Source organism: Nestor notabilis, unplaced genomic scaffold (assembly GCF_000696875.1).
Source record: "Nestor notabilis isolate BGI_N333 unplaced genomic scaffold, ASM69687v1 scaffold19996, whole genome shotgun sequence".
NCBI classification, from domain to species: Eukaryota; Metazoa; Chordata; class Aves; order Psittaciformes; family Psittacidae; genus Nestor; species Nestor notabilis.
Window position 1 is genome coordinate 4,764 of NW_009933560.1, and position 27,434 is coordinate 32,197.

The following is a 27,434-nucleotide window of genomic DNA, read 5'->3' on the forward strand; positions in this document are numbered from 1 at the left end:
TTACTGCATGACTTAAAAGTGGCTTTTATGAAAAAATATTATGAAGTGGAAACTAAAACACTAAGTGCCTTAGAAACTAATGTGCAAGGCAGCTGTTCTTCACTGAGCTATTTGAAGTAGCTGAGGTGATGAGTTTTGGCTTTTTTTCATGTCAGCTGGGTACAAGCTTTGTTCTGAATCTGTTGGTTCTTATATGATTCCTTGTGTAAATGACAAGCATGAACAAAAGAGAATCTTTTAAAAGAAAAGCAGAAGTCATACACAGCAATGTGTGAGAGTTTCCAAAGACACATTCCTTCACCTTCAGCACATTCTTACTACATACCTCTCATGTTTTTTCTAGAAGTCTGATGACACTGTCTGGTCTTTATAAAAAAGAAGACAAAACAAAACCAAAAAAAGGCCAGCAGCTAGAAGCAGCATCCCCTATAGAAAGACAGCACAACAAAAGCCAAGTTTCCTTTGGTCTGTGACTCTGGTTGTTTGCAAAAGTCTGACAGCCAGGGGTCAGTATTCCATTCCTAGCATGCAAATGAGATCCAAATAGTCTTCCAAGTCTTGCACTCTCCTGTAGTTAAAGGGTAGACAGACAGTTTGTCTACCTACAGTTGCTAAAAGCTAAAAGTGCTAAAAGCAGATGCAAAGGTGGCTACAAACTTTCTTTTACAGGTGGTGTTTCAGTACTTGTCTAAAATAGAGAGACTAGTATCCCAGGTTCCCTGACAAAAATGCACTCCTTTTGAATGCGTTTACTGAAACAGTGCTACTCTCTTACTTCAGATACAGCAGCCATAACCCCAAAGCCCACAGGATTCAGGGAAAGTTGCTCTCCAAAGTAGAGGAAATGAAAGGAAGATTAGTCTTCAAACTCTTCTTACTTAGCTGATTTTACTTCAAAAAATAGTGTGCACCTTACTTCAGCCAATCAAACCACCACACAGTCACCATCTTCCATTTTTATACTACCACAGGAAAGATAAGAGAATGTGGTTAAACTAAGAGTAAAGCATTCAGAAATACTGTAGAAGCTTGTAAAGCACAGATTGCTAGAATAAAAAACAACACAGACAACTAGAAATTGAGTAACGCAGTTCTTTAACCAAGTTCTCCTGCATCCTTAGCGCTCACCAAGCCTTCAGAGAAATGGTGAATCCATGCTTGGTTTAGATTTGCAAAAGCAGCCTTGGCAGCAAACTTTTGGGGGCAAAGGGAAGTATTCTTAAGGAAAAGTATAAAAGTATTTCTGGCATTTATACATTCAGAAACTGACTTACGTTAGCGGAGATGCAGTTGGAGCTTTTGACTGCCTTCTGCTTTTCAGAGCACGCAGCTTATCACCTTGTGTTACACAGTTTGTTTCATCTTCATCACTGTACTAGATCAGTGGAGGGGGGAAGGGAAAAAACAAGATTAAAATACAGGCACTTAGACATTTAAGAATTAACCTTATCTTAAATCTTAAAGTTAGAATTATCCCAACAGGAAAATTTGCCAGCATAAAATCAAAGGAAATTCACTGGCATAAATACACTTCTGTTCTGTTTCCTGTTTGCTGCTTTTAAAGCTGTAAACCATTAACTGGTATCATGAATTACATGCATCAGAATGTTGTGTACCTTTAAAACACTGGACATGTATTATCAAATCTTTGCTTAGGTGCTGTACAATCTTCACTCAAGTACAGCATTTCACTCCTCCAATGCTTTTTTAAAAGACCAATACCATTTTTTTTAAAAAAGGCAGCATCAAAAGGTATTACAGAGGTTGAAATTACTTAGAAACTTAAAAGAGCAGAAAACCTTTCATTCCTTTCAACACATCCAATGAGACAATAAAAAAAAAAAACCTGCAGTTGTTTGGTTGCAAATTGTGAGTACTTTTCTTGTTCTGATATTTACCTCATTACTCAAGTATAATAAGGATGCTCCTACTTCACCTGTGTAGTGTCGTTAATACAAAAAGGGCAAACAGGAAAAGAATCTAATTAACCTAGTTTTAGTATACCCAAAGGTTTGTTCAGAACCTGAGAGATTCTCAATGGCAGTTACAACTTTCACAAGAGCACAGTATTCAGTGGTTACCAGTTCAATGTCCTTTCGGATGGTTCGCCTGTTTCTCATGTCATTAATTGAAATATCATCTACTCCTGATAGAATTCTTGTTACAGCAATTTTACGGTTTCCTTTCAACTTCGCACGGAAAATATCTCCTTCTGTCCAAAGTTCTGCCTGTTTGCTATCATAACATAGAAAAAAAAAGCCCAAAATACAAGAAATTAACATCAAAGATTATTAAGCGTTCGATAAAGTAAGAAGAAAAAGACATCTAGATTTATTTTTTGAATGATTTATAGTTAATCTACTTACTCCATCAGGAAGTGTTGCTGTGGTCCAATCACTGAACCAGGTCTATTTATTCTAATCCAAGCAATAGTTTCAGCAGCTGTCATCCGATAATGCTTCATAATGTAACAGGCAATAAGTGTACCAGTTCGCCCAAGACCAGCTGTGTAAGACAAAAGAATGGCTTCTTTCATAACCCATCTTCATCTGGAATCTGCTGCAGCTACACACATTGTTACTTGGACAAACAGTTACTTGCCTGGTTTATTAAACAGTTATATTAAACTGTTACTTATCAAAAGTGCAACTTACCTTTTGATTTTCTTTTTCCATATACAAGGTTACTAACACATTGTTCACGTTTTTTGAGGTAACCTTTCAAAGCCTGTGACTTTACAAGTATCTGTAGGTATCTTTATTCAAGTATCTTTATTCATATATTTATCTATTGATATTTATATAGGTATGAGAATGCTTTTATGCACGGGATAAAACAGCTGGCTTTTTTTTTTTTTTCAGAAATTCTCAAAGCACCTTCTTGCAAATTGAAACTGAAACCAGCTGCTCTTCCTACCCCTTTCTAACTAAACTCTTACTTTAGTTCCCAAAACCCACCAATTTTGCAATAAGCAGGACTGGATAGTAGCAGACACAGGCAAAAAGTACTCCAGAATGAGGAACTTCTTTGCAATGACCCTCAGAACAGTTCTACCTTGGGAAACATGAGAGAGAAAGAAGGACAGCTCCATCTAAGCACCTCTTCTCCTTGACCACTTGCTGTAAATGTCAAGCCACACATCACCTTCTCTCATTTGACAATAAACTGATCAACATCAGCGTAAAATCTTATAGCCCAGTGTAAACGTATAGCCCAACAGCCAAGACATAACGTATAACCACACAGCACTCTCCATTCCTTGCCCAGCTTTAAGAACTGGCTACAGTATTCTAGTCTTCCTCAAGACTTAAGAGCAGGTTGAGGAACATAAGGTAGTTCAGACACCATTTGTATTATAAGTATCAAGGACTATCTTAATTCGAATGAAAACAAAGCACTTGTATCACCGATACTCAATATTCAGCTGTAGTCAACTAAGCAGTATGCCCAAATTTATCACCTCAGTGGAGAGTAAGAATGTGCAATTGTTTCCCAGCAGTATGGATGCTGTTTTTACCAATTCTTTCACTTTACTGTATAATCATGTTAAACATGCAGCAAAAGGATGGCAGATCCAGGAACAAAAACGCAGTCTCTGCAGGTCCCAGGCAAATGGGTTAAGAAAAGGCCTTTCTACTTCAGTCATGGGTACTAGTGGGTATGCTGGGGAAGCAAAGTTTGTGGAGAAAGAATGTCTGACAGACTATTAAGAACGGTGTGGGAAAGGAAACATAGTTCGTCTAAAACCACAGAAAACTGTATCTTTGTTCTAGTTGCACTGAGCGTGCTCTGAATATCTCTTCCTTGGCAGTCTAACTCTGGAAGAACAGGTACTCAGAGCATGACCAATGTAGCTAGTATAAAGGGTTTCAGAGGGATGAAGATTTCTGTGGTCTGAAAGAACACTCACACTTGATGAGGAATTTCCTCAAAAAACTGCACTGATATTTGCAAAAGTTTATGACTTTTATATTTAAACGAATATTTTCAGAGAGACTTATAAACCTTGCCAGGACTTCAAATTCTGGCTCAAAGACATCCTTTGACAGTGCAAATGGTTTCTAGTAGGAAAAGCTGTTGATATTGGCAAGCTCACTTCCCCCAGCCTCATTCCTGGAAACATCTGGGAAAAATTTTCAGGAACTTAAAGACATTAGAAGATGAAGTGCAGAATTTAAGCACAGAAAGAATTTGTATGGAAAAGCTGCAGTTTGGCAGAGATGTTAATAACTACATATAAAGGAATTACAGTGCAAAATACTTCAGGAACTGTAACTAGAAGCATCGCTTGTAATATAAATAGTTTTTACACTATACCTTTGCAATGAACGGCTATGACACCTTCAGCATTTTCACAAATATTTATAAATGTTTTAACTATAGTATCACTAGGTGTGCTTCCATCAGCAAAGAAGAGGTCAAAATGCTCAAATCCAGCATCCGTAAATCGTTTGGCATCATACAGTTTTTTGTTGAGGCGTACTATAGTGGTGACCTTATGTTTCCTGAAGTATGGGAAATAAGCCTCTGGAGCATGGTGGGGATAGCCTATTTGAAAAAAAGGAGAAAGAAAAAAAAAAAAAAAGAAGAGAGTAAGGCTCAAACTGCAGAAATAATCAAAGACTCAACAACAAGAGATGAGAACACTTTCAAAATAGAATTCATGTTCAGTATAAAGAAATAGACTATTTCAAAATGGAATTTTAATATAATGACCTAAGTCAGATACAATTAAACCAAGCATTAGAATTTTACTGCCAGGGTTCTTATAAAAGAAAAAGAGCCAAGGAAAAAAACACACTGTTTGAGGAACAATTTTAAAAGTTTGGTCTTACTGACAACAATCAACTAAGAAAGCAGTGGGCTTCTGTCCCCCACCTCCTTTTTTAAGCATACCATTTTCAATTTTACTTCTTGAATGAGGTCCACTGAAGGCAATGAATTTGTTTGGTATTATCCAGTTAAAATCTCCATTTTCTGCTCTCTGTCAAGAGAAAATGCTTGGTTTATCATTATCCCTGTATTTTCAGGATTTTCCTTATTGTTTCAAAATACATGCTAGATAGAACTGATGTACAATTTTTGCCAATGGAAGTCATGTTAGTTGCCTGCTTTCTTTTCCACTGGGAGGATGCCAGATGCTCTCAACCTCACTTTTCTTGACTGTGTTCTCCTCTTTCTAAATTAGAGTTTTATAACACCACAACCGATGGCCTTCTGATGAAGGGCAACTGCCAATTTTTAATTTTTATAGGTTCCTGAAGTATGACCTTGAACTTATATTTGTTCACAATTTAAATAATGATTTTTTTTTTAGCTTCTAAGAATAATTAATTTTCTCTTTTCAGGTAACTGGCAGCTTTGCAGTTGTGAGACTGCATATATTCAGTCAAGAATTGCAGCTCTTCATTGTCACATTCATTTCCCATGCCCCAAGGTGAATTTTATAAGCTTGAAATTCCCCAGCCCTGTTTCCTTTTTCACCTCAACGGGTGTTGTTATTACACCTTTGCCATGTGTTCACAGATACATGCTTTAATTGTCCTCCAGAGTTTAGTTAGGCTTGGACCACTATGCCCTCGAGTGCCTCATCAAGACTGCTCAAAAATATGGATGACCTCTAATAGATGGCCAAATTCCCACTCCCCAACCATCATCTAGGGCTTTAATAATTGTGAAAAAAAGTATTTATTTCCGTTTTGGTTTCTGTTTTCCCACCATGTTTGAGGCCAACTATGCTTAGATCTGAATTTTAACGTTCTCTGACAACACACCTTTATTTAACAAAGTTTCAAGAGACAAACCAGAAATGGAACACAGTACTACCAAAAAAAAAAAAGCTCATATTAGGAACAATCATCTTAGCATGAGAAACAGCAAACAAATCAGAAGATTGATATTGAACACTTACTTCGTAATGTTCATACTCATTTACGTCAAACGTATTGAAATCCAAGAAACCGTATTGCAAAGCCTAAAATTCAGAATACAGCTTTTAAGAAAGACAAAATCTTTTCCATGAGGACAGTTTATCACTTGTTGAGGTTATTGAAAAGCCCCTTAATACCTGTTCTACTCTCTCAAGAGAGATTTCTTCGTATGTTTGAAAAAATACCGATCAGCTCAGTCTTGGTTCAAAACAGATTTGAAATTCTAATGTACATATTGTTCAACCACCAAATCCACTCTTTTCTGGTTTTACCAAACAACTACAAAATCCCAGACTACAGAAGCAGTGTCTTTTTATTACTGCTAGGTGTACAAATAAAAAAGATAAAAATAACTGGCAAAAATTATCTATTGATTATGAGTAGATTCTAAAACCTGCATTCATGGATTACAAATATTTTTGTGCATGAATGCTATTCACTCTCATTACAATGCTACCGTCTTCACCGACTTTAAATTATTTGCAGACACACAGTCTGTAAGTAAGGAGTGGACCCTGATGTCCTGTAATCATCCACACCACTACATTTAATACTGTATAAAAAATGTAAACATTCAGGTAACTGGCAGTTTACCCACTTGTTAAGTCAGGAAGCACAAACACATATAATCCTGTATCTCCAGGTATTTAAAATACTACATTCTAATCTCCTCTTTCACCACATAATCTTCTGTATTTTTCCTGGCTGTTCAGTGGTACTAAGAAGAATAGCAATTCACTACTCTCAGCATACAAACAGCCAACGTCAAAACATGCAAAAAAAGATGAAAATCACAAATCTGCAAGAAGCTGGCTTAATCTCAGCCCGTATTTGGCAGAGATACCCATAATACAGAAGACAGTAGTAGGGTAGAGAGCTGCAGAACTCCCCATTTCACTACTCATACAGACTAAAAAGAATGCATTTAAATTTCCCTGGCCTTCAATATGTTACTTTACCACTGTACTGGTGGTAAAATAAGCACCTGACTCCTAACATTTGTTCTATTTGTATTAGTAAAGCAAAACTTGAAATCATCAGCACATATCACTAACCAATTCAAAACCAGTTTGAAAGGCTATATTCATCCTAAAATGTAACACGGGGGGGGGGGGGGGGGGGGAAAAAAAAACTGATCACAAGACTCTTAGGGATTAGAGGCGCGATTTACTGTCCTGAAAGATCACATAAATAAAACTCAAGATTCCGTCTTTAAAATCGTCACTAGTTGATTATATAAGGTATTGGTCAATTCTGTGGATGCTGTATCTAGAAGTTTTGTTACAATGCATAATAAACTAGGGAACAATCAGAAAATCTGCTACTGCACAACTCTAATTGGATGCTAGCTTCCTAAGCCGCCTTTTTCTGCTGGGCAATATTTAGCTGACCTTTTGCAATACAAAAAACACTGTTTTACTGACCTTGTTTATTGCATGAAAACAGTCTAACAGTGTCAGATGAAAACTGCAAGTACCAAATGAAGCATCTCTGTAAGAGACGATGACCAAAACAGTAAAATTAATATATTTTAATCAAAGTGAAAGCAATTGAAGATACTTCTCTAAAATACCTTTTACAAATTGCTTCAAAATAATTACAATTATAGTGAAATAATTATGTCAAATGATTACTTCATTTTCCTCACCTTTCATTTTAAAATAACAATAAAATATAAAGCAACTTGTGTTAACAGATCATCCAAGATTACTCCAGTTATAGCTCTGGTAAAGCTAACATGTTCAATTTCTGACATGACCATTGAAACCAGCATGTTTCAGTGTTCATGTCAACAAAGAACAGACAATACAAAAGCTAGTGCCTCAATTAATATTATATGATAACATACACTCTTACAACATTTTCTCATGAAGTACACTTTCAAAAAAGTAAAATCTTAATACACTGCAAATTTTTTCTTTGAACTCCATTTAAAAGGAAAGAAGATGCTGCACACATGGCATTCTATGTATATGATAACAGCAAGCACCTTTTTAATAGGACTGTCAAGATACATGCTTGTATCTTGACAGTTTTAGTAAGAATATATTAAATATCTATTTAGTAAGATATATTAAATGACTTCCCTTAATATGCATAAAATAGTTAACGCTTAAACATGAAGAGATGCTGGTTTTCATTAAAGTCCCTTCTTTCACCTGCAATTTTTTTAAATTCTGTTGATCCAAGAATGGCATGTTCTTAATATGTGACCATTATTAGATTTCATAAGCATTGAAGAGTTAGCATTCCACAGGAATGTTACAGTCAAATCAAAATAAATTTAAACTGAATCTACATCAAAGAATATTATGTCTTGGCAGAACATCTTTGGAGACCATGCAACCCTCATCAGCAGAGAATCATTAATATTTCCAATGCATTGTGTTCAAATTTCAACTGAGAGGCAGAAAAACTTCTGAAGAATTTGTATGGCTGCCTCTACAATTTGTTCATTTCCCTTCCTTCTGAATCAGTGTGAGATATGGTGGTGGGGAAATCATCAAGAGAAGGAAATAACAGAACCCATTCAAGTAAAAGAGGCTGTTAGGCCAAAGGACCAGGAAGAACAAGTGGATGAGGTCCTCTACAGACAGGTAGGAGCAGCCTCACATTCACACGCCCCAGTCCTCATGGGGGACTTCAGCCACTCCAATATCTGTTGGAGGGACAACACAGCAGGGCACAAGCAATCCAGGAGACTCCTGCAATGAACTGGTGACAACTTCCTCCTCAAACTGATACAGAACGCAGTGAGGAACAGTGCTCTGCTGGACCTCACTCTCACCAACAAGGTGGTGCTCAGAGGGATGTGGAAGTCAAAGGCAGCCTTGCTATGAGATGATGGAGTTCAGGATCCAGAAGGCAGGGAGGAGAGTAAAAAGCAAGCTGACAACCCTGGACTTCAGGAGAGCAGATTTTGACCTCTGGGGATCTGTTTGGAAGAGTCTCATGGAATAAAACCCTGGAGAGAAGAGGGGCCCAAGAAAGCTGGTCAATATTAAGTGTTCCCCCTCAAGCTTAAAAGCACTCATTCCAATGAATATAAAGCAGGCAAAAATGTCAGGAGACCTACACGGATGACCAAAGACCTCCTAGGCAAACTCAAACACAAAAAGGAAGCACATTGAGGGTGGAAGCAAGCATAGGTAACCTGAGAAGAATACAGAGACACTGTCTGACATCCAGGGATGAGGTTAATGCCCAAATGAAATTTAATCTATCCAGGGATGTCAAAGAAAGTATGAAGAGCTTCTATACATACATAGGCAACAAAAGGAAGACGATGGAAGATTTAGGCTTTTTGCTCAAAGAGACAGGGGACCCAGTTACACAGCACATGGAAAAGGCTGAGGTACTGAATGCCTTCTTTGCCTGGTCAGTCAGTACCATCTCAATCCCCAGAGAGGTGATTGAGAAGCTAATCCTAGAAACCATTTCCAGATACATACAGGACAAGAAAATCACAAGGAGTAGTCAGCATGGATTCACCAAAGCAAAGTCATGCTTGACCTGTTTGATAAACTTCTACAATGAAATAACTGGCCTGGTAGATGAAGGAAGAAGCAGTGAGTATTGTCTATGTGAACTCCAGTGAGACCTTTGACATTGTCTACATAAGATCTCCACAGACATGCTAGTGATATATGACCTGGTTGAACAGACAGGTGGATTGAAAACTGTGCCCAAAGCATGGTGGTCAGTGACACACAGTCTAATTGGAAGCTAGGAACTAGCAGTGTATTGCAGGGCTCAATACCGTGTTTGATCCTGTTCAACATCTTTATTAATGATCTAGACAAAGGGGCAGAGAGCTCCCTCAGCAAGTTCGCTGATGACAGGAAACTGGGAGGAGTGGCTGATATGCTGAAGGGTTGTGCTGCCATCCAGAGGAGCTGTGACAGGTTGGAGAAATGGGCTGACAGAAGCCTCATGAAGTTCAACAAGGAGAAAGTACAAAGTCCTGCACCTGGGAAGGAACAACCCCAGGCACCAGTACAGGCTGGGGACTGCCTCGCTGAAAACAGCTTTGCAGAAAGGGCCTGGAACTTACAGGGGACACCAAGGTCAACATAAGTCAGCACTGTGCCCTATGACAAAGAAGGCTAACAGTATCCTGGACTGCATTAGACAAAGTATTGCCAGCAGGTCAAGGGAGGTGATCCCTCCCCTCTCTCCAGCACTACTGAGGTCACACTTGGAGTACTGTGTCCAATTCTGCGCTCTTCAGTGCAAGAGGGCTATGGACATACTGGAGAGAGTCCAGCAAAGGGCCACAAGATGATTAAGGGACGGAGCTATGTCATATAGAAGGAAAGGCTGAGAGAGCTGTGCCTATTCAGCCTGGAGAAGGGTCAGGGTAGACCTTATCAGTGAATATAAATACCTGAAGGGAAGGTGCAAAGAAGACAGCACCAAGCTCTTTTCAGTGGACCAGAGACAATGGGCACAAACTGAAATGCAGAATGTTCCCTCTGAATATCAGGATTCCTTTCTTCACTCAAGAGTGACTGAGCACTGGAATGGGTTGCCCCAAGAGTCTGTGGAGTCTCCATCCCTTGAGACATTCAAGAATCATCCAGATGCAGTCCTAGACAACTGGGTCTAGGTGGCCCTGCTTGGGCAGGGATGTTGGACCAAATAACCTCCAGAGGTTCCTTCCAACCTCACTGTGATTCTGTAAGTGAAAAAAATTCTTCGCATCCTACTAACATAAGATTTCCTGTTGATAATGACCCTAAGTGGCAACTACCTGACTAACTTTTAATTGTTTTATGGGAAGGTACTGGTTTATGCAGAGATGCAGAAGATCTTAAAGGAACAGAGCCCAGACCCAACATCATTAACATAATCTGTATTCCTCTATTTACACCAGGTTTAGCTGCACTGGTAAACTCAAGAAAATGGTACAGTTTGCAGATGCTTCAGCAGACTGTATTCTTTATTCCAGAGGCTGGACATGTCTTCAGAAGTCAGCTCTCAGTCTTACTAGGTAACACATCTCTGCATTTCTTTCAGTAGTGCTGTTGAAGTGACAGTCCAGAAATTTTGGTAGGGTATATGACCTGACTGAAAAGCCATCTCCATCACCCACATACGCCTTTATGATATTTAGAAACAAAACTTACTGTATTCCTAAGCACTACTTTTGTTCTTCCGGGAATATAAAAATGGAATTTAAAAGTGAGAAATGGGATGATGGAAGTATGCAAATAAAGAGAGATGCTACTACACCATTATACTGTGGTGGTGGCAGGGGGAAGTAACAGAAATTCAAACCATCAAAAGCCCATCTCTTGGCAAGAGAACTAGAAAACAAACAAGCAAGGACTGAATTAATCAACCCATAACAATATACACAGTAAAGCTGCCTCCTAAAGTTTTTCGGCCATTCTTTTCTGCATATTGTGTCAGTCAATGGAAAATTAGTCTGACATTCAGAAACTCTTGTTTGGAAGAAATTGAGAAGCTGTTCCTCTGCACAACTTATCGACTTTATTTGCTCCACTGAGCAGCACAGCAGGTACCACAGAGAGAAGTCTGTGGTCTGAAACAGCTAGGATTATATTCCCTCAAGGTTAAGCAACCGCAAACCAATGGTTTTACACATTTCCTCATTGGTAAAAAGAAATACTTTAAAGCTACTAAATCATATGAGGGCAGTGAGCATTCTTTATGCACATAACAGTATTTGTGGGTTGCTGCATGCATTCCACAAGTACGAAAAATGGAGTGCTAAGAGTATTACAAGCCTCTTGAGATGAATTACAGATATTTTGATATGTTTAACTATCAACTACTAGCACAAAACCAGACTGCCAAGTGAGAAGAAATGTAGATCAAAAATCTCAACAAGAGTGCATACAAAGCAGCGTGGCTCCTTCACCTTCCATCAGTACACTTCAGTACCAGCAGCTAACACCCCTGCTAAGAAGTCTGCACTTAAAGCTCAGGCAGTCAATGTGTCATGTGTTAAAACTTCAGGAGAAAAAATCTTGAAATTAGTACTGATAAATGCTACGTTCTTCTCCAAAGTACTAACCTAGAGGAAGTTGTAAGAACTTGTTATTTACCTGAAAGGAAGATATGAAATGCTTCCAGACAATATAAGCCTGTACACATCTTCTGGGGATTCTCTCAGGTATATTATCTATTTTTGCAGAAAAGGACAGAAAACAAAAAGAAGATTATTTTAAGATTGGTATTAGCAACTTCAAGTCACTTGCTTATTAAAGAAGACATAATTAATGATCACAAAAGTGCTGGGAAAAAATGGCATTAGAACAAATGCATGCAACTGCACAAAAATAAATCTAATGTAAACAGTATATAAAATACTGGTCAACCCAGAGGAATATGAATTAAAAAAAAAAAAAAAATTATAGATTTGTGCAGGAGTTGTCCAACTATAGGCGTCAGTGAAAAAACGTCTATTCAGATTCTTCCATCTTGCTAGTACAACTCTGCTGGACCAGTTTGTACTTTTTTTTTTTTTTAATTAAGCTTTTAAGATATAAATCTAAACACAAAACCCCAGTAAAGATGAGCAAAGCTATGAGTAATCTGGTCTACAAAACTGTGTATACACTCAGCAGACAAGATTAAAATAGTAATTCATTTATGCTTTGATTTTCCTACAGCACTACATTTTCATTACTCCAGCTTTGCACTGGTGAGGCAGTATCCAGTAACTAAATCCAGATGCCATAAAGGAAAAAAACAAATTTGCAGCTTCAGAAGCAAGATCTCAAGAACAGAATGAATTACATACCTGAAGCTCTACATATCATATCTTCTACTGTCAAAAACACTCAGAAAAGAATTCACAAAGGACCAACTCGCAATAAATATCCATACGGTCCTTCCATCACAACCTGCCTGATCCCTCTTGGATAGCCTCTAACACTAAAGTTTCCTTACAGAATACTGTAAACTTCTTTTATGCAAATCGTGTCTTCCAATACCATCAAATACCACACCCAGCATGGCCAGAAGATAACAATCGTTAATAATAAGCTGTCATTAACAGGTGAATATTCAGTAATTTCAAATTAATACTTCTTCTTTAAAACCTCATTATCTAAGCTTTAACACAGTATAAAAAATTGGGTATTTTTCAATACAGATTGTTGTTGAGTAAAATTATTTACATCTCTTATATTAATGACCTTTTTTCCTTAGAGGTTTTTTGAAAGCAAGACTCCTAATGAGTATTAATTTAACATCCCTCAAAAATCTAAGTGTGGCATTTTTGCTTTCTGGTGCTTTTGACATTGTTTTCTTTTAAAAGTTGGCATTGCCTTTCGAATTTATTTGATGCTGCTGCAAAGCCAGTTTGAACAAATGGCTTAACATACCTTCAAAATCCTCTCACCACAAACACGCACACAACACATCCGTGCAAGGTGAGAATGGGAGGTGGAACAGATGTTGCCAAAAAAAATAAAACGCAAACCCAGCTTGAAATACATCCTGACTACTGAAACACAGATGTCAACAGGTGACTCCTTTCGTTTTTCCTCTGTTTCGATTACTGTATTAAGTATTTTCTGAGCATTCTTCCTGTGCAGTTAGCAAAACCAGAGGAAAAAAACCATGTCTTGCTTAAGTAGCTTAGTTAAGTAATGAAAACTGCATGTTTCATGTGTGTGTGAGTGCGCTTTCACTGGAAAGGGGTAAACGACTTTTGGATTTATATTGCAAGCATGCAACAGGAATAGAAGAAAGACTTAAAAGCCCCCACAATATCATTGAATGGCTTCTCCTTAGATGCCAGAGTTCCCTTTCTATTCTGCAGGCATCATTCATTGCCTGAATCGGATGTAACAGTTACGTTCCAAGAAATTTCAGGTTGTGTGCTTTGATATAGTCATACTTTGCATCTTGCAGCACAGTGCACACATATTACTAGCATTCACATAAATCTGGCACTGCTTGCTTATCAGAAGAAGAGCCCTGCCCAGAAAGAGTTACAAACCAGACACATGAAATGGCATTAGCTAACAAAGTAATTAAACAGCAGGGACAGAATCTGTAGCCAGAAATGAGTCACCTGGAAAAAACGTGGGATTCAGCGCTATAAGGCTGGGTGATATACAGAGAGAGCACTATTTGTACAACAGGCAAACAGAAGTGCAGTTCATACCAGCTAATCCTTTAAGTGCATGTAGCTCAGAAAGGCCAGGGATTTCTCCTCTATCTCAGATGAGGTTTTACCAGTTTCTTACAGAAAATGAGCTTCAATGCAGAAGCTGCAAGAGGCAAGATTTTTTCCATAACATTAAATGAAGCGTTGTATTAAAATAAGTCTAAATAATGTTAACAGTATACTGAAACATGTCAGTTCTTAAGCACAGATCCAACTTCTGAAATTACATTACCAGTGAAGTTGCTAGAAACACCATTTTAACATACAGGCACATGTGTATGGATTTTCCTTAACATACTTCTGTTAACACCTGCTACATACAAGGACACATAAAAAACCCAGCCTGATTTTGACACAAAAATCCAGTGTCTACCATTGTTCAGGATGTACAAAAAGGACACTGGAAGAAGATGGCATTTTTCAGTGTGGACAAGCTACTAAGCAAAGTACGCAGCTCTTCCTATATAACTGAAGCAATGTACAGATTATTCACTGAAGATGGAAGCTCTTTGAGTTGGATTTCTCAGAATTTTCTGAAACAAAGCGATATCCTGGTACACTTTAGCTGTGACACTACTACACACACATGGTATTATGCATGCACAGTTGCAGAGCCAGAAGTTCATAAAAGTCAGATGGTGTTCCCAGTAAAAAGTGGCTTACTAAAAAAAGTTCAATTGATATGAGAATATCTGGATGTTGTGTGCAGTGGTATGTAGTATGATAATGTTTGGTGGAGTGGTGTGCAGTGCTTCAAAAGGGAAGAATGGCATTCAGTCTCTACACAGAACAGGAAAGACCACAAACAGATACTGACTTCACCAGGAAAGTATCTTGGCAGTAACACAACACAAGAAGCTTTGACAGTCGAAGTGAAGACAGGATCAGTTTCTGTCACAGCTTAAGACTATAAGAGACTACCCAGCTGGAAATCTTGGACGCAAGCAAGGGTGGATGGAAGCTGAACATAGGTGAGCTTGGGTTCAGTCTGTGGGTGAATCAAATTTCAGATATGGAAACAGATGAGACTGAAGGAATGAAGGAAGGAGCAGCAAAGCCCAAGGAAGAAAGAGAAGTCAGGGCAGCAGAAATGCATCTGTATATGCATGAATATGCAGAAATGCATCTGCAGTATCAGTAGAAATGCATCTGTAGACTGAGAGCTAGCACTGAAGATCTGACATCTGCAGTAACGCAGTGAAAAGGGTTTAAGGAAAGATTCACCTCAAAAACGTACTCCTAACACAAACTGAAACTGTATATATATACATAGCTGTATATACATATATATATATAGCTGTATATGAAACTGTGTCTGACCAGGAGGAGGCCACTAAAGCCTTAAAGATAAACAATTTCATTGGAATGATGTGTGTGAATGAAGTACTAAAGAAAGCCAGTAAATGAGAAAGTAAAAGTGATCAGAGACATCTGTAGTAGACAGAAGTGCTGAAAAAGAGAAGGACTTTCTAAGGCAGTAAGCGGAACTGAAGTTTCAGAAGAGACTGGAAATGTTGATCTCATGAATAGCAAAACAAAGATATATTTTTAAATTCATGAGGTATGTACTGGGGGAAGGAGATGAAATGGGAAAAGACATAACCTCCAGAAATTAAAATATACAACAGCTGAAACCAGTTTGTCCAGATGCTGATTATGTTTCTGCTGTGCTTTCTAAGATGACAGAAACTCAAACAAATGAAGCTGTTATCTTAATCCCAATAAAGCGAAAACCAAGAAGTACTATTAAAAAGATGAAAAATCTTCAAATAAAATTCAACCTATTGTATTAACTGTTATTTAGCAGAAGCAGGCATTTTTCTGGGGTAGTTTTTATCCATTATTGTACATACAAATCAAGAGAAGTCTTTTAGAATTTTATGTTGATTTCCCAAGGGGCTCCTTCCCTGCAGGTCAGGAAAATATTAAAAAAAAAAAAAAATAAAATAAAAACAGCTTTAAAAAAAAAAACCACTTAAGAAGTTCAGCAGACCTGAAATAAATCATCCATAAGTGCAGCTGCATCAGTTTTACAATTTTCCTACACTCAATGCAAGTGCAGATGCATGTACGTACACACCTATATATACACACAAATATACACGCACACACTCTTAAAATCCTTTACGGATTTTTTACTTAATATACCTTCCAGGAACATTGTTACTATAAGGAACTGATGTCTTTCAAACTAAAATAAGATATTGTTTTATCACACCGGGTAATCACTTGTGTACCAACAATTTAGAAATTTGCTTTATTTACGCATACAAAAAAATATCCTACTGAACTTCAAAATACAGCCAGAAATTCCCAAGTAGCAGTTGAACTATTAACATTGCTCTAATCATCCTTTTCATTTAGGACATCTGTTTCTAATTAAGGAACTGTGGGCAGCTCTATGAATGGTCAAGAACCATCCAAGCATTGAGTACTGGGAAAGGTGCACTCAAACACTGCTCCTGCCAACATCGTTGTGTTAACAGCAGCTATAAAGTTCATTGAATGAAATAGAAGGGCTTGCAGGTCATGGAAACCCAGTCTTTATTTGCCAGCATTTAAAATCAACCCTAGAATGAGAGCTTTTTTAGCAAGCCACATTATTATCTGATTCATATCAGTGTTTTCAAACCAACCCTACTTTTTAATCAAAGGCTTACTATATTAGCGTTACAATCATGAAAACAGTATTCACAATAGGATGAAAAGTATTCCTGGTAGAAAAGGAAAGGCGGTTCTGGTTGAAAAAAGCATCTTAATCTTCAATACATGGGACTGCCACGTGAAATAGCAATGCTGCATGCAAGACAAAACATGTTTGATAATAATCATCTATCACATAACTTGTTGCTTTTTCAGGAAAATTAAATAGGATATTTAAATATGCAGTGCTGTCAGAAACTGTATCAACTCAAGTCTGTAAATAGCACTTTAAATTCATGCCTCTGATGTGCTTAGTGTAATAAACTTTATCTACCTTCTCACCCTTAACTCCAAAATCTACTTACGTTTGCTCTCTAAATCACACATTTTACCAACCATACTGACTTAGAAACAAGAAAAAAATAGATCATTAATTTTAAACTGCTTACAAGCAAATTTCATGTGATACAACTATGTTCCAAAAATGACGGTCACCCAGAACAGCCTGAACTATTTGCAAATAATCATAGATCGTGAATAATTTGCCTGACCTGCAAATAATCACAACCCACCCTTTCTGAACCAATGCGGATAACTTCTGTGTGTGACCAGACTCAAACACAAGCTCACACACATGCCTGATTTTACTGTAATTTAAAAGTATTAAGTATCTTATTTCATTAAAGCCTCCATGGGATATACTAGTCTAGTATTTTCATACATATCCATGGGATATACTAGTTTAATACATTAAATTTTCTAGGAATATTCCTTAAAACAAAAGGTTATATTCAACAAAATTAGAATACAAATGCATTAGAATAAAAAGCTTCCTGTACAGATCTGTGGTGTACTGAAGATAGGCACATGTGGCCAACAGTCCCTTCATTAGCAGAAACACTGTCATTAAGTGGACAAAGTGGCAGAGAGGGAATAACTGCCTGTCTCAGGCAACTCTCTTGACCATCATAAACAAAAGCAAGAAACCTTCAATTACTTTTTAAACAGCTGAGGGGAAGTATAGAAATCCCTATTAGCTGGGAACTGACCAGGCTGGGCACATCAGTACTTCACAACAGCTAAGTAAGCAAGCTAGTACTATAGTAAGGGACTCCTAAGGAGCAACCCTTCTTCTCCTATGGAGACAAGCAGCCTGGTAAGAATATTGTGAAGAAGCACCTAGTCCAAACAGCAAGAAAAGGTGCCATCATGAAGATCATTTCAAAAATTTTCCCAAATACAATTCAGAGAAGGTAGCTTTTTAGGGGACACGAACACAGAGAAAGCCAAGAAGACTAAAGGCAACAAGGCCAGCACTTCGTCCACTTTATCTCTGCCACTTGCTCATCAAGCGTTAGCACCTCTCACCAAAACCTAACAGGGAGTACACAGGGTTTATCCACCCATAATGTGAGTGCTGCTGGAGTTACCAATTTACAACCACTCAGCCTGGACCACTAAACAAACAGGTTTGCCTGCTTTCTCACATCTTAGCCAGAGAATTCTGCAAGTGCTACAGTAAGAACAGAGCAGTTCATCATCAAACAAATGGGTACTAACTGCTTCTGCAGCCTCCAGCTTCTACCCAGTATTACGCCCACAGCTAGGAAGGACACTAACAAATTGAAAAGGCAAAACCCCACTACTATGGATCAGAACAGATGAAGGAAACGCTGCTTACCCTGAAGAAAGAAGATGAGAAAATAGACAAAGTACAGAGATGAGTCCTGAAGGAGATGACCCAAATTACAGCAGTTCATAGGGCAGTACCCTCGGAGGGTCACCCTCCAAGTACATAATTAGTGCCAGGCCTGAGAAAAAAAACACTAAGTTAATGCAGCCAAGGGGAGAAAGGGGAGCTTGGGAACAGGGCACAAGAGGGTACATTTTCTTTCTTAATATAGAAGGAGCAATGATGGAAGAAGCAGACTTTCCTCACCCACAGCCAAGTCCTGACGAAAATCAAGAGAAGTCACTGTAGAGATCAACTCAGAAGGTCACTGATGCTTTGGTAGAGTGGTAAGGCCTTAACAGTGCAGATAGGTTCCAAGGAAAAGCAATTTTTCTTTAAAAGGTGAAGAACAAAGGTGCACAAATAATGTGTAAACATTCAATCCCACACTTCGAATTCTGGCTACCCTTTGTAGGCCTGAACGTGCCAAATTTATGCTAATCTACACAGAAGAATATTATTCCCATTATGCAGTGTACCATCTGTAAAAATGAAACAAAATACAGAATTAAAATGGGTGGAAGATGAACAATAAAGGGATTAATATATAAATTGTTAAGATTTACTCTAAAAGATCGTATTTTATTCTAAACCTATATATATCACAATTTATTTGAAACCTTTGTTCTTCACTTTTAAGGCCATGTTATACTGAAGAGCCCTGTAGCTTGAGTTAGGCTGTGTTGTTACATCAAAGTACACCTGGAAGGAAGCAGCAGATGCAGGAGGGGGGAAGAAAGTGTGTAGCCTGGAGAGTTCAGAAACTGTCTCCACTGAAGAGGAAAGAAAGACAAGTTAGATGAAGAGGAGCGGGGGGGAAACATTAAAACACACCAACTATTAAGAAAGACTGGGAACAGACTTTGCTTGTAAACCAGAGCACTAACAGCTGCCCTTACACTTCACCATAGTTAATGAAGACTTTCGTAACTGTCTTAGTAGTCAAAATGAACATATTTTATATATATATCATATGATATATATACACACACACAAACATAAGTCTCTGAATAATAAATCAATACTTTAAAGAAAAATATATCCCAATACTTTAAAGAAAAGTTAAATAATATTCTGTTTAAAAATACAAATTTAAGTCCAACAAGCCCTTAATATGACTGGCCCAGAAGTTCCTAGCATAAAAATACTGATGTTTATGAAAACATACAAGTTCCATAGTTATATACAGTTCATTATAGTTTTATAGTTAAAATGTGACTGTGTTGAAAAAAAGAGAACAGAACCAGAAAGCACACAGACTTACTGTGTCTGTGCTGTTCTTGAAAACTTGGCAGTGTGTTATTCCCAACAAATAACATAAAGCTTCTGCTTCTACAGAGCACCTTGCTCCCAAAACTATGTCAAAGTTATCAAAGCCCTTAAAACACACACAGACAAGCACTATTTTCATGACTAACTCTGCAAAGGCTACTTTCCCTTTCTACTTCCTTGCTCTTCCAACCTGAACTCTTCCAATCTGATGCACTGCCATGCAGTTCCTCAACCTAAGGTAAACTGGTGAAATGGGAATCCATCATGAAGCTAAAAAACCAGTATCAAACAAGAAAACATGTTCAACCCTCAGAAAACAAAACACAGTGGCAACCTACTGCGTATGCTGTAAAGGATCAGAAATTAAATTATGATAGTTCAAGCAATGAAGAGTATTACCAGCAAGACATGGGCTGATTAACTAAAATTACAGAAAAGCTTGCTAAAGTTTTGACCAATAGCTGAATGGATCCTTCTTCCTCAAAAAGCAAAGCACTCTGAACTGAAGAAGCAGATTGATGCTTAAGTCTACATATGTTTCAAATAAAGGAGGCCTCAATATATTTACTTTCGACCAGGAAAGATGCCTGTAGATGTATGTATCATGCATTCTGAACAGATCCTATACCACTGCTCGCCCCACAGAGAACAATCCGATTCTCCTTGCAGAAAGCAGAAATGTGTGACATGTATGTTTGAACACTTCAGCAGTAAGTGCTGTAATTAAGCCTGCCCCTTCATGAAAGATCATCAAAGGGTGCCAGGGGAAAAAAGTAAGCCCCAGAGGCATAGTCTTTCTTCTGTAGTCTTCCTTCGAATCTCTCCCACATCAAACTGCAAAGAAACTGTACCCTACATTAGAGAAAAAGCAGTACTAAAGACGAAGTCTGTTGCACTGGAAAGACAATCAGCATCTAGCTAGAGCTACCTCACCACCTAGGACTTGCAATTACGCAAGACACACACCCATTCAAGGAGGGACTGATACTCACATTGTGTCTCACTTTGCCATGGGTCTTTAAGAGACACTGCTGAAATATTCAGCCTGAGAATGCAACAACCTAAGCAAAAGCCTCTAAACTCTGAAAATTCCCAGTGGTTTTGACTAGCCTCTTCCTGCCATATGCCAGCTGTCTGCAACTAGCCCTCCCACATGCGCTGGCTAGTCAGTCATGATCTCGTGTCATACTTCAGCTGGATGCGTGTTAGCAACTCTTCTGTACTTCCAACTCCCACCTCCTTCACTGTGATTCTCTGAAGCATGAACTGCCTACTCTTCTATACAAGAGCCTCCATTTTCAGTTATCATGCTCTGGACTGTCACAATCCACACAGATTAATTTTAGAGCTTTATTCAATCTGTCCAAGCATTAAGCTTTAACTGCATGTTATTATTGCAACACGGCACGGCTACTGGATGATCAGAAATAAAATTTATGTTAGGTTTTTTTGTACACTTTTTACATAATCAAACATAGCATTTTCAGTTTAGATTGTATGGGCATTGCTTGATTGTCCATTCTGTGGATTCTGCTCAGAATGTCAGGTGCTGCACTACACAGTACAACTGCACATGTTCAGAACAAAAGTTAAGAGAAAACCAAACTCACTTCTTTTCAAATAATGGCTGATAACTGAAGCCACTCCCCTTTCACTTTCTGGGCCTCCATTATGATCCAAGTCACCTGGTAGAAGTAGTTTTCCTAAAAGCTGTAGCTGTTTTGTCAACATAATGCCTTAGCCGCGAACAAGTACAGTAACTCATGTTACCACGTGGTTTAAGAATGAAAACGTCTACAGCAACATTTCTAAGTGACCATGTTTCAAATACTGACACATTTTGAAATCTAGTTCTTAATTTGTAATAAGTACTGTGTGAAAATAGACAACGGAGAAATCTGGCAGCAAGGAGACTGCCAGTATCACAGTAAGTACTGTATGGCCTGGCAGCTAATAAACAGGAATGACCTAAGGCTACATGAACTTTGACCCCTTAAATCTCCAACATCAAAACACACACAGGTTCTCACTTCATTTTATTACTCTGTAAACAAGAAAGATGGTTACAATCAAGGTGTGTTATAGGTTGAAGCAGAACATGAATATGGTACACCACAGCTTTCATTCTGAAGCATTTTATTCCTTTAACACACTTTCATTTACTGAACACATGCAGCTGTGATGTAAAGCCAGTCATTTTGACCTCTGCAGCCAGAGACCTGGCTTGGTAGATTTCTAGCCACCATATTCCCAGGCTTCATACAGGCTCTAAGCCTACCACATGATCTGACTCCTTCTCCTAGATTAACTGTGGAGATCACCTTACATTAGAAAAGAAGCAGCTGGGGAAGAAAATTTATTTAAACGTGCATGCAATGGGAAATGATACTGTACTTAGTACAAGATAATACTTCTCCATTTTAAGAAAGTTAAAAGAAAGAATGTGTGGGTGTGGGAAAGCAAAAACATCAAGAAGCAGTGATTTTTTCTAAATTAAAATATTCATAAAGATTTTTTTTTCAGTGGTGCTCTTATTTCTTAGAAACACAGACTGCAGTAGAGAGGAAAAAAACAAAATTGTAGAACACACACACCTGCTAGATCTTAAAAACTCTCTTAGTGTGTGGTATCTTACTATTAAACACATTATTACAGCGATTATTCAAGAGAAAATAAGTGTTTTTATCTTGCTCTTTCACAAACTGAATACGAAAAAAAACTAACACATTTAGCAAGCCAACATAACATAAAAATTTAAATACTTACTGCGTAGGAGCCTATGAGGAATGCAGCATTTGCTTGTTTTTTCTGATCAAAGCCAGTATAATGAATTATTTTCTTCCTTATCAATGAAAATGACTGTATCAAAAAATGAACAAGATTATGACCTTGCATTTTACTCTTCATACCTTCTTTTATAAAATTAGAGGAGTGCAAGGGTCTGTTCACCTACTTCCAGCCATCTGTATTTGGATAACCAAGTATACTGTAAACTAGTCCCTCAAAAGCTTTACACGACTTCTTTTTTTTTTTGCATCCCTACCTAGATTGCTCCAGAATTTTTCCCAGTATCCAGCCTAAATAATTTTTGATATACATTACAGCAATCCTTCTTTTTCTCCTTAAATGTATTTGGTATTTCTGACTTAAGCCCTATGGAACAGATAGACGTTTATGAGAAGCAAATATAAAGTGGCAGTCTCGAAAACATCACTGGCATGTTAAAATTACAATAGTTTTGAGAACAGAATTTAGACATCTTTTATTCCTAAAGAAAACCTGACTTCTGATAAATTAACTCATTGTTGCTCCTAAGGATCAGAACCACTGAAAAATACGTGCTTAGATTAAAATATTTTAAAAGTATTTCACTTTAGCTTTCTCCCATTATTCAAAAAAGGGGTGGAATGATACTGTCTATAGAAAAGACACTTTTATCTGTGGTGACAGCAAAAAACTATCCCCTAACTGGTCTTTGAAACAAATTTTGATTCATCTGAAACTGTATACTTTGATCAACTGCTAAGCTATCATAAAATGTCACTATTTGAATAGCAATGTTACTTGCTCAGGTACTAGTCAACACACTCAAGAGAAATAAACCCCACATCACCAGCAGTAGCATGTTCTCAGCAATCCTAACATGCCTCTCCAGTACCAACCCAAGATACTCAAAGGGATTATAAAATAGACATGTTCCTTCAGAGTGTCCTGTACTCAAAAATCAGAGAAGCTAATCACTGACAAAACTGTTCACAGTGCCACACGGATAAAGCAAGTCTGAATTATGAAAACTAATACCAGTGACAAACATCAAGGAATGAAGAAAAAAAAAAAAAAAAAAAATGTCTGTTAAACTATAATGTTTTGTACACTTCCCAATTTTCACAGTTCAGTGGCAGTTTCAAGATCTAAGCATTTCTGAAGAGGCAAACTGTGATTCACATTAATGCTAATAAGCTTTTTTATCTGCCTGACAGGTTTTATATTCAAGCATCTTTGAGAGGTCAACTAACTTGAAGTCATTCATGTTAATTAATACAGGAACTCTCTGTTTTAGAAACCTTATTGTCTATCAAGAGCTCAATCCCAAAGATTGCTGAGCACCCCTCAGAGAAGATGATCTCCAATAAAAGCAAGGCAGTGCCCATCAGGACAATGCCATAAATGCTATCAAAGATCAAATGTTGCTTCTTATCAAAGAGATGTCAGGAGCAGAAGAGAAGCCCAAGTCAAACAAAAACAATGTCTAATTAAAATGTGTTGCAGTTCACCCTCAAGCTCACTCAATACTGGCAGATTTCCAAGAAGAATGAATTCCAGGAGGGGAGCTTTTAATTTAAAGAAGTCTGTACCCATTTAGCAACTGATCTTTTAGAAGCTTAAAATTAGTTACTGCCACAGTGGTACATCTTCTGGATCTTAAAAGTAAGTGGGTTTTCATGCCAGAACCTCCCTAAATTCACCCTAATAAAATTTAGCACTTATAGCCAAACCTTTGCTGACTTAGGAGCCCAGGAAAGCACCTTAACAAAAACAAAACAAAACAGAAACTTTTGGTCCATTTGCTTTTTTTCTTTAAAAAAGTCAGGAACATGAAATAAAAATCCCAAGTGTTACCTTTAATTTCTTATTTAGCTTGCAGCAGTATCTGTAGACCATTGCCAGATTGAGTGGTCCAAAGTCTGCATAGAAGCTGGCAGGAGAAAGAGAAGAAATTGTAATGGCCTCTGTAAATGCCTTTTTTTTCTTACATCAGATGAAAAAAGCAAGGAGTAATAATACGTATGTGACATGTGTGTCACTCTAAAACCAAGAATGCCTTCTTGCAAATATGCTGTTTTGTTGGAGGAAATAGTTTTGTCATATCTAAACAGGAACTAAAACTTTGCTTTCCACACACCACCACTCGAAACCAAACTGGAATGCTTGAAGTTTGAAAAATTCTTCATACTGTATCACCCTGTGACACCAGTTTAGAAACTATTTGAAAAGCAACCCAAAAACTTTATTTTAAAAGAAGGCAATGATATTGCTTGAGAAAAGTGAACGCTGAGAACAAAGACTGATTAGTACTTTCAAAAATAGTAAGCATGCCCTTGGTCAAAAATATTTGAAGAATTAGCAGCATTCCAGATCACATACAGAGCCATACACTGTTCACTACAGGGGAAATAATATATCCATTGTCAGCTCATAAAGGCTTGAGCTGATTTTGCCAGTTTTTCTCTTATTCTAGAAAGTTTAGACATTCCACTTAATACTTAAGCAACCAAAGACAACCCCTTCAGCTTGGCAGTTCAGCACGTACTTCTGAATACATATTGATGTATCATGTTCCTGTGTCTTCTAACAAGAATGGGTACAATGAAAGCTTCTGCTTTGAAGAGATTTTTAAGAAATCCTGATGGGAAGCCAAGAAGCCATTCTAAGCATATAAATCATCATGGCAGATAAGTCTAAGAGGACCAAACTCGTGTAATTAGTTCTGTAATGGGAATGGTATGTTTCTCTCAGCTACATTTAAAACCAGAATGTCAATTAGACTGGTTCCTCATTGCTGTTGTTCTGACTAATTTATTTCTGTAAAAAATAGGGGGGAAGAAAAGGTCTGTACTTACTTCTCATATACAAATTCATCATCTATGCAGAAATAATGGGTATTTGCAGCTCCACTCTTTGGTTTTTGGCAGAGAATTGCAAAATAAAGGCGATCTGAAATGCAAGAAAAATGTAATGCTTTTATAAACATCCCACTTTTCTGCTGAAAGTCTAAAGTACTACCTGTCAAGAGAATGGTTTAAAATGGTTTAAAATGCACCAAACCTTCTTTTAAGTATTATTGAACTAGATATTATTATTTCTTCAGTGTTAAGTACACCAAGACTGAGGCTTTTTGCTCAGCAGTGTTTCTGTAATCCACAGCTCTTTAGTGTTCTTTCCCAAAGTGTTCCCAGGAAAGCTACCTGTTTGACAACTTTAATACAGCAGGAGACTGACTTGCACCCAGGCACACAGCAGAGACCCACCTCCTTTTGACAACAGACCCCACCTGTTGTGCTCCAAATACCAATACACACAGAGCCCCAACTAAGCCACGAATCCCTCAGCACTTCAGAGCACCTACAATAAACTAAACAGTGAAGCGTGCTTGCGCCAAGAGAGAAACTTCTCACCTCCCTGTAAAACACTGGTTTTGATGGTAGTGGCGTGCAATTAATGCTGCAGGTGACAGATGTTGGAGGGATGCGAGGGAGCAAAGCACCAGCCCACTGCTGCCTGTGGGAGCACAACCTGGACATCCCCATCTGCATCCCCATCCACATCGCCACCCCAGCTATCCCTTCAAAACCTGCCTGCACACAGGCAGGAGGCACCTTGTGCTTGCCCTGGCTTTCTCTAAACTGAAGGGGAAAAAAAATGCCAGGGGTATTCACATAGGTATAAATTATTTATATGGAGAGGGGAGTGAACTTTAGACACTGACTGTGCCGCTGCTGCTGTAAATTGCTGTGCTTGCGGTAATTGGTCAATAAAACTTGAGGCCTTGCAGCACCACAGCAATACTTTATTTCCTCCTGCAGCAAAAATACCATTATAAAATACTTGGATTAGAACTCAAACCTAGATTTTAGTTTGGTAAACAAGTTGCCTGACACAGATATATTACTTAAATATCAAAACAGATCACCTCCATATAAACATATTACTTCAAAGCCTAGTCTGTGATAAATTGTACCTCCTTTTCCAGAAAGCTGGGGGAGAAAAAAAAATATCACTTTATGCTTCAAAACAAAATCTGCCATGACTAGCATTTGGAAATCATTACCTGTATCTTGAAAATACACAGTAAAGTATGCCACAACAGGAGTCCCCAGGTCTACATTTCAACACTCACATGACCAATGCGCTCTCTCCCATGTGTGGCAGTATCTCGGGGGGGTGAAGGCAGGCAACACCACCAAAAAGTGTACATTTGCTAAATGCACATTTCAGTAGAACAGCAGCCTGACATGAACAGTTAGGCTTAAACATTTACAGGTCAGGTGCAACCAGTGGGATAGTACAGTAACTCCTAAGGAATCAGGCACTTCCTCACTCTCAGCAGAAGCAAGATGCCACGCTTGTTTATCTAATTTCTATTAGTCCCATCTTGTAAGCACAGCAGCTGCAGTACTAGCTAGGACGTGCTTTAGCTGCTTAAGAACTTCTGTACCTCCCAGCATTTACCAAAGCACCTCCTAGAAAAAGAGCCAAAGGATAAAATTTAGAGTAACGCTGCGTTTTTAAGAAGTTACTAAACTGGCCCACAAAGCGAAATACAGATGAAGAAAGTGCACTGATACCCCAACTGGATGCAAAATAATTTATGGGGAAGATGTTTCACAGCAATGCATTTCTAGGGAAGTGTTTAGGCCAACACTTTGGGGGTAGAGGGAGCCCCAGCTTCCCACACCTCCCCTTCATCTGTCCCCACCATTGTGTTACTCTCTGTGCTGTGTGAAGGTGGATTTGTGTGAATTGGAAACTGTAACAGGTATCCTAGCACAGTATTAAAAAAATATGCAAACAAACAAAACAAAAAAGCAAACACCCCCTCAAAAAAAACCCTAGCAAACAAACAAAACCCTAAAAAAACCCAAACAAACAAAAAACACCAAAAAAACCCCAACTTACTTCTCTTTGCCCTGAGAATCAGAGCTAACAT

General features: G+C 38.1%; 1 protein-coding gene across 1 annotated transcript; it reads right to left on the minus strand.

Annotated features, from left to right (window-relative positions):
- Window positions 1–1,270: 1,270 nt before the first annotated feature.
- LOC104407611 (dual specificity protein phosphatase CDC14B-like) lies at window positions 1,271–27,434 on the minus strand. The gene is made up of 12 exons (XM_010016935.1): window positions 27,404–27,434; window positions 25,348–25,510; window positions 24,347–24,422; window positions 22,493–22,585; window positions 12,005–12,081; window positions 7,355–7,421; window positions 5,912–5,974; window positions 4,897–4,984; window positions 4,318–4,548; window positions 2,367–2,505; window positions 2,082–2,235; window positions 1,271–1,375 (listed from the first exon to the last, which is right to left on the minus strand). Exons 1-12 carry the CDS (start codon window positions 27,432–27,434, stop codon window positions 1,271–1,273), a joined length of 1,287 nt encoding a protein of 428 aa, XP_010015237.1.